The following is a 9,009-nucleotide window of genomic DNA, read 5'->3' on the forward strand; positions in this document are numbered from 1 at the left end:
CGGGAGAGGCCACAACAGTGAGAGGCCCGCGTACCGCAAAAAAAAAAAAAAAAAAAAAGAAAACAATGACAATGTAAAGAGCTCAAAGGAAATAGAAATTTTTTGGAGAGCTGGTTCATCATAGATCTGAAATCTAGGGAAGAGAGTAGGAGAGGAGGATAATTTTCAGAGATATCCCAGGAGCATAGGATGAGAGCCTAGTGATTAGATTATCATATCCTAGGAGCATGTTGTTAGTGTTGATACTAAAAGAATGAGGCAGTGTGGAATTAGGCCCGCTTCTCTTGTAAAGAGGATAATTGGTTCAAGTCTGGTCCTAAACACTTAGATGGATAGAGTGAGGGCTTTGGGTTACTAGTTTTCCAACTCTTTAAAGCCCAATGAGAAGACAGTACTTCAGTAATCAGAAGAAAAAATAATTTTATAGTCATGTTTAAGAGTGAGGGAGATTTGAGGATTGGTTGGGAAGTGTAAAAAGAGTTATGGATGTTTAAAATAGCTGCTATAGGGATTTCCCTGGTGGTCCAGTGGTTAAGACTCTGAGCTTCCAATGCAGGGGGCATGGAACTAAGATCCCACATGCCATGTGGTGCAGCCAAAAAAAAAAATTTTTTTTAAAGTAATAAAAGGTTAAAATGGAAAATTAAAAAATAAATAGCTGGCATATGAAGTAAAGGGACAAGATCATAGATACACATAGCATATACATACAAATTTATGTACAACGGTTAAGTTTTCAATTGGAGCAAAAATCTCATATTGCCAAGATTACCTTTATAAATCCTTTTTTTTTTTTTTTGCGGTACGCGGGCCTCTCACTGTTGCGGCCTCTCCTGCTGCGGAGCAAAGGCTCCGGACGTGCAGGCCCAGCGGCCATGGCCCATGGGCCCAGCCGCTCCGCGGCATGTGGAATCCTCCCGGACCGGGGCACAAACCCGTGTCCCCTGAATCGGCAGGAGGACTCTCAACCACTGTGCCACCAGGGAAGCCCCTAAATCCCTTTTATACTCAGGATGTGAGCTCTTGAAAACTCAAAACCAAAGAATTAACTTTTGGTTTCTATCTGTTTGTTATCTGTGGCCATCTTTTTTCCAAGGGAAGTGGAAGCCAAGGTCTGATTCGGGTAGAGGGAATAAAGTAGGAGTTTTTGAAAAAGGCTTATTTATTTCCCTTTTCTGGACACATACGGTTGGCTTTGCTCAAATGAAGTACACTTCTCTATAGAAATATTGCTAAGGGTCAAGATCATAAATCCAGAGATTATGTGATTTTTCTTTCAGCAATCTGGATGTAGTTGCAGAAAAAGTCAGAAACTTCACTTCAGTTTGAAGATTTGTTTGTAGGACAAGTGAGACCAAAGTAAAAGGAAACAAGGAAATTGGGAGTTCTGGTAATAGAGTTGCTAAAGAAATCAACCAGGACATCTCAGACAAGTGACAACAGAAGGACCGAAAAGATTTAGGAGAAAAGCAATAGGTAAATTGACTATGTAGTGGAAACAAGAGAACTAGTCATAAGAGTAGGAAGTTGTGCCCAACATTTGGATGTATGAATTAAGGATTTCAGAGGTAGATATATAAATTACCAGTTAACATCATAATAGGAATGAGAGGCATTCTCAATAAAATCAGCAACAAAATAGGGGTATTTACCATTACTATTATTTTTTAATATTGTTCTGGAAGTCTTAAACAATGCATTGAACCATGAAGCAGAAATGAGAGCTACAACTGTTGGAAAGGAGAAAATGAAGCTATTATTTGAATATAATATTGTCTTAAACCGAAAAAAAAATCAAACAAAAGCTGTTAGATTTAAAAATATAAATAAATGAATAAATAGAATAAAACCAAGTGGCTGAATATAAGAGAAAATTCAAATATCAATGGCTTTCTCTCATATCAGCAGGAAGGAGACAAAGACAAAAAAGAACCAGCATACATGTAGTTGTAAACTAAATCAAACTAAGTATTTTAGACAGGAATGTAGAATAATGTCAGGCGCTCTTTTGAGCAAATGGTAATAGCTCTAAAATAGGTAAGCTGAAATGTTCTTTAACTTACCTAGTTGTTCTTATCATATTCTTCAAAAGAACTAGAAGTTTACATGTTCTAAAACTTTTCCTATTTAAGATGTTTGTATCTAGAGTTGCAAATCAAAATAAATCATTATACAGCTCAGAAATTTATATTATAAACTGCTAGTGTCATCTTTTTTAAATATAACTGCCACTTGTAATTATCTTGCAGTTCCTTTGGAAGGACTAAGAAGTCAAAGCCAGTTTGAAGAGATGAGATCAAGCTACATTAGAGAGCTCATCAAGGCAATTGGTTTGAGGCAAAAAGGAGTTGTCCCTAGCTCACAGCGTTTCTACCAACTTACGAAACTTCTTGATAACTTGCATGATGTAAGTATTTTGTTTTCTAGAATATTAATGATTATTTTCTGAATTATATCTATAACTTCTTAAATGTGAAATATAAATTTTACTTCATGTGTTTTCTTCAAATTTATATTTGTACTTACATTTTAAAAACCTGCATCATACCACTCAGAATTTATATTATGCTTTTTTCATTTTCATTGTAGATCACCCAAATATCCTTTTACTAGTATTTGTATAATTTGAGAGTAATTTAATGGTTGATAGGAATTGTGATACATTTTTCTGAATATGCTCTCAAATGTTTTTGTCTTAAGCTAGAAAAGATTTTATGTATACAGGAAAAGCAAAGATATGGATGTGGAGAATAAGACTCTCATACCATTTTGGATGGAGTTATAAGTCAGTAACAATGCTAATGGACAATCTGGCAGCATGTAGCAGTAGTTAAAGTTTGTGTGCTTTTCAAATTCCTACTTTTTAGGACTTATCTTAAATAAATAATTAGACAAGTATTTAAGATATGTATGCATCATTGCCTATAGAAGAGGAAAAAAAACTCTAGAAATACCTGACACCAAAACTGGGTAAATAAAATAAGATATATGGGGTTAGTCAAGACATTGCCTACAAGCTTTTATCACTACTGTGTTCAGAAATCACACTAAAATAACAACAAAGCATAAAAAAATCTCTCTACTCACCAGGTCAAATTTGAGGCCTCACTGCTGAATATGAACTGACAGCCAAGATTATTAGCCATTTAGATAAAGCCTCTAAAATGTAAGGCAGAGAGCAAAATAAACCGAAAAAAAATGTAACTTAAAGGAAAAAGCAAGAGTGCAGAAAATAGAAGAAAGCTTCAAAAAATTAAGATATTCAGAGAAATAAGAATGATGTTGCATCCATGAAACAAGAATAGAAAACATTTAAAAAGGAACATTTAGCAAGAAAACACTTTTGGATAATTAAAGAAGAGCAGAAATTAAAAATTCAATATAAATATAAAACTCAGGAAATATAAATCTCAGGAAAACCCAGAAAAAATAACAAAAAAGATAAAGATATGAAAAAGTAGAGAGATAGCAAATTTAGGGGATTAATCCATGGGGTTCCATTCTCCAGTTAGTAGTAATTTCCAGAAGAGAGAAGAGAGAAAATCAATGTGAGGAAATTATGTAAGAAATCATAAAAGAAAAGTTGCTAGAACTGAAGGATATAAGTTTTCTGAGTGTAAGGGCCCAGTATACACGCACAGCACAACTGAACCAAGGCACATTGTAAAATTTCAGCATACCTGGAATAAAGAGGGTATCATAAAATATACCAATGAAAAAAGAAATAAGTCACATCAAATCATCAGGATTCAGAATGATGTTGGACTTCTCTGGAACCCAGAAAACAATGGAGCAATACCTTCAGAATTTACAAGGAAAGAAAAATCTTCAACAAGATTTTTACCAGCCAAACCATCAAACAAATATGATGGCATCATAAAAGTACTTTCAGACTTGCAAGATCTCATAGAGATTACCTCAAATACAAACTTTCTCAAGGTACCTCAAATACAAACTTTCTCAAGGGCACCTGCAGGATTTCTTACAACAAAACACTGGAGTAAGCCAAAGTAGAAGATTCAACCCAAGAGAGATGCAAAGGGGTGTCCCAGCACACTAACTAATGCAGAGGATTTCAGGACACTAATACCAAGAAAAAAATGGAACTGAGCTATTACCAATTGCATGAACATATTGAAGTGAGTCTTTACAATTCTGTCAGAAAATTTGACTATGGCTTTGTGATATAGAAAAAACAAAGGAACAGAAACATAAGGTGATTAGCCCTAGCAAAATTAAAGTAAGTCATATAAGAAAGAAAATGTAATCCAGTAGGAAACAAAAATCTTTGTAATATAAATGTTAGATATCGATTTAGCCAAAAATTGAGATATAACTATATAGAGAATGGAGAGAAGAGAAAGTGTGTGTAGTTGAGGAGGGGGGTATATAGTACAAGAGAGCTAAATCCTCATTTAATAGAAACTTAATAATGTAAACTTTGGAAAATAAAATTTATTAGAAATACACAGATAAATATCAAATGACACAGGCTAAAGAAGTTTAAAGTGGTTACATCTGTGTTGTTGCTGCTGTTGTTTTTGTTGCTATAGGTCTTCGAGTACTAGCTGACTTTCAAAATTATGTACATGAATTACTTTGACAAAATTAGATTAAAATGGATTATGCTGGGTTGTTTGTACTGAAATAGAAGAGTCTATATATTGTCTGTATGTTGTTATATGAAAAAGCTGGATTAAGAAATAGACTATAAAATAATTTCATTTATGGAAATATATATGCATGTGTGTATATTATGTGTATACCTGAGTATGTATTAAAAAAAAAACCTTGAAATATACCAAAATGTTCACACTGGTTATCCTGTGGGATTACAGAATACTTTCATTTCTTTAAATCTTTCTATATATTAGGATATTTTGTCATGAGTATGTAATATTTTACATATTATGCTAGAAAGTGGAGGGAGATGTTTTCAGTTAAGTAAGAAAAAAACATCTTAAGTATTTCTATTATTAGAAAAATAAGCTGCCATGTTTGTATAGTATATGAATATATTATTTTTCTTACATGTTTCTTATCCATTTGTTAAACCAACAGCTTGTCAAACAACTTCATCTGTACTGCTTGAATACATTTATCCAGTCCCGGGCACTGAGTGTTGAATTTCCAGAAATGATGTCTGAGGTTATTGCTGCACAATTACCCAAGATCTTGGCAGGGATGGTGAAACCTCTTCTCTTTCATAAAAAGTGAATGCCGTTTTTATCTTTAAAAAAATTAAATTTTGTCTGTTTTTGTTTTGGTCAGGATTATGAGGTCTCAAGTTTTTACAATGTTCTTCTCAAAGCCTTACATTTATAACATATCGTACTGTGTAAATTTCAGATAAAAGTTGTGGGGTTTAATTGATTTCCTTTATAAAGCATAATTTGAATTTTTAGTGTTTTCGTGTACCCATATTTTCTTTAAGAGTTTACAAGATTGAAAAAGTATTAGGTTGATTGTTAAAGTTAATCTTATTCATATCATTTCATACCATTTAGGTGAGATTTTTAACTTTCACATATAACAAATCTTCTACCTTAGAGAAAAAAGAAATCTTATACATAAAAATAAAAAGTTATTATATGTTCTTTCTATATAGCTCCCTTTGGATCCCTAATTATATTTACAAAAATGAAACCTTAAAATGGTATGCAAAATTCTGTCTATATGAGTGTATATACATTTTCATGAGAAGGAAATTTATAACCTTAATCAGATTCTCCAAAGGGTTTTTAATGCAAAAAATATACAGAAAAAGAGTTTAAAATTCTTGAAATAGATTGATGCTCCTCAAACTAGGATAACCAGCTTATATGTTAAGACTGTTTCCCAGATTGGAAACACAAATCTCTAAGAAAGTTATTAAGGAGAGCCATAGCATATGACAAGAGCATTATGGGTTTTGTAGTATTTCACTAATCTTTTTTGGGGAATTGTCCTGTAATAAGGTATTCTGTATCGAAGGAGGAAGTAGGAAGTCAGAGAGTCTGTGGCCTAACTCCACTCCTTACATCTAGGGCGTGTGGAAAGTCACTTAACCTTACTGAGTCTCACCTTTAATAATGGTGTAATAATAACTTTCCAGTAGAATGTTCCTTTCGGTGAGAGCTTCTTACTTCTCAAATCAAAGAAGAAAGGAAGGAAGGCAAGCAGGGAGGGAGGAAATGTGGGAAGAAAAAAAAAGGAGGGAAGAAAAAAAAAGAGAGAAATATTACTCTCTTTCTCCACTCAGTAGGACATATTGGACAAATCACACTTAAAAAATTTTGAGTGTCTCTGATCCAATCTAAGAGATATTTCAGGAAACACTAGAAACTGGCTGAAAATAATACAACCAATTACAATAACTAGAAAACCCACAATTCACATTGTTATATGAGCTGAAAATATCCCTTTAGGAGAGAAACAAGAGTTCTTTTCTGAGGTGTCACTGAAGACCCATTAAAAAAAAAATACACACACACATACATAAAACAGGAAGAACCACTGGTAAAAATCAAAACCTATAACTTTTTTTCCTAGATAAAATAATTTATACCAATTTTAAGCATATATATATATAATTTTTAACAGCTTGGAGAAACTAGTAGACAATTCTTTTTTGAAATTTCTTTAAAATTGGATGCTACCTTACAAATAAAACATCCTACCTTATTCAGATTAATAGTTGCTAATGAGAAAATCAAAGAAACTCTGAAAACAATATAGAAAACATTTACTGAAGTGTCTGATTTCTCAATGCATTTTTAAATTATCCATTCCCTTCAACTGATAAATACTTGCAGTTTACCAAGGGAAAGTAATATAGAATAATCTTAATGAATAGTAATATGACCCCCAAAACAAGATAAAGTGATTTCATCTGATCAAAAAAATTGGCATGATAATGTTACCATAACTGTTTCTTGCCAATAACTTCTTCAATTTTCAAAATGAATTAACTACAGAGCATGTGTAAACAGTGAATCCTCATAAGGGATGTGAAATAGGGATTAAAACAAGTTCCAACCAGGGCCCTTGGCTTGGGTTCTTTAGGTCCATGTGGCAAATAGATAATATACAAATTTTATAATGCTTGGTTATAACTTTCAATAAGAGTTTAACCCAAGAATTCCAAGTAGTCTTAACATTAGTATAAAAATGGTCTGTTCCTTAGTATGTCTATCTACATGTCTTTTTCTGTGACTACATATGTATTATAATAGACTGTGGACTGCTCTTTAGTCCTTCAAAGTCTTACACACACAGACTCATTCTGTCTCCATTCTCCAGGCCAAAGTTATTTTCCTAAAAAGATCTAATTTTGCCATTACCTCACGTGAAAATGTTCACTGATTTCCAGTTGCCTACTGCAGTGCTTCTCAACTATAGCTGCACATTACGGTCTCCAGGGGAGCTTTTTAACAATACCCTTTCCTGGGCTCCAGCCTCAGAGATTATATTTTAATTGGTCCACTCTTCTTATTAATGCAGGCACATGATAGTCACTCTGAAATGGTGTTGAAGCATCAATTTCTGTAACTTTACTCCCTTTATTTTCCTCTGTCATACATTCGTCTTATGTTCCAGCCACACAAATCTTTTTACCACCAATCTTCTGCCTTAATTTCCCCCCTTTGATACCAGTCCTATCTCAACCTTCAAGACTCAGCCAAACATTACTTCTGTTGTGTGTTCCCTGCATCTTCCAGATAGTGACTTGTTTCCTCCTAAGGATCCGCTTGTATTTTGTGCACATCTGGATCACAATAGTGGGTTATTCTGTATTGTTACTCTACTACTAGTCTGAGAGCCACTTTGAGATAGGACAATAGCGTTCCTCGGCTGGGAGTTGAATGACATAGTCTCTGGGTTTGATATCTCCATGGTTCTGTCTTTCTTTTGTTACATCGGGGCATATTTCTGTACACATGGCTTTATCACGTTCGATTCCCATGCTCCCTAACTTCATCTCTTTAAATTTTCCACCTTTCCTTCCTACTTTGTGAGCTCTCTCCTTGTACTGACTATAACATAGGAGAATATAAGTACATTATTTATTTATTAAGAACACATTTTATGCTCCCTGTTCTAAATTTTAAAATGGAATGGCGTATTAGTTCCCTCCTTAAGAAAAATTCCACAAACACAATTGTTTCTTATATTTAAGTAGCCCTAAATTGTTTTGTATTATAAACCTCAGTATACAAAATTTTCTCATCTCTGATTTCATTCAATAAATATTAATTGAGTGCCTGCTGTTAGCACAAGAAAACCTAGATGTCTAAATACTAGGATTTAATATTTCAGGTTAAGGTTTAAAAGATGAAAGAAAGCTTTTGGAAAAGAACATGACATCATCAAAGGGAAGATATCTAGCCTCTAAATCTTTTTCTCTACAAATTCCTGCCAACTAATGTCTCCATTGCTATGTAGTAGCCATAACCTTTATCTTAATTTTATAGGTCATGTTTTTCTGGTGGCTCTAAAATGAAATTAAATCATAAGAAGACAGGTTATATATCAGAAAATACTTGAAGGGTACTGAAATAGATTATTGAGTTAATAAAAATATTTCCCTTAAAAAGGTTTGAGAAGCCATTTGAGTCTGAAGCAATTATACCTCCAATGTCAGTTGTTACATAACAATTGTGTTTTTCTTAAAAAATATGTCACTTTTATATTGGGCAGTACTATTATTTTTCACATTTAACAAAATAATTTGTTACAACACAAACAATATGCAAATATGGTGGTCAATATGTTTTCTACAAAAACAATGCCTTTCAAATAGCCATACCAGGTCAACCTGTAACTTCTAAATTATCCATAGCTACAGTGATATATTTGACAATGAGAACTGTGTAGAGAGCTGATCCAGGCCTGCACTCCATTTCTCTGCCATTTAGTACCTGGATGAGCTTGAGCAAGTCATTAACCTCTCTGATTAAACCTGCCTTGCTAATTGTTTTGTGATTAATGGAAATGAAAATGAAAAAGTATACAGGTGTTCAGAAATAG

General features: G+C 33.4%; 1 protein-coding gene across 1 annotated transcript in view; it reads left to right on the plus strand.

Annotated features, from left to right (window-relative positions):
* Positions 1-5,889, plus strand: part of PGR (progesterone receptor) — a 101,928-nt gene extending 96,039 nt beyond the window's left edge. The window contains exons 7-8 of the mRNA XM_024115327.3: positions 2,250-2,407; positions 5,062-5,889. Coding sequence (XP_023971095.1) covers positions 2,250-2,407; positions 5,062-5,217 — 314 coding nt within the window. The 3' untranslated portion in view covers positions 5,218-5,889. The remainder of the gene's footprint in view (positions 1-2,249; positions 2,408-5,061) is intronic.
* Positions 5,890-9,009: the final 3,120 nt, after the last annotated feature.

The sequence above is a fragment of the Physeter macrocephalus genome, chromosome 16 (assembly GCF_002837175.3).
Source record: "Physeter macrocephalus isolate SW-GA chromosome 16, ASM283717v5, whole genome shotgun sequence".
NCBI classification, from domain to species: domain Eukaryota; kingdom Metazoa; phylum Chordata; class Mammalia; order Artiodactyla; family Physeteridae; genus Physeter; species Physeter macrocephalus.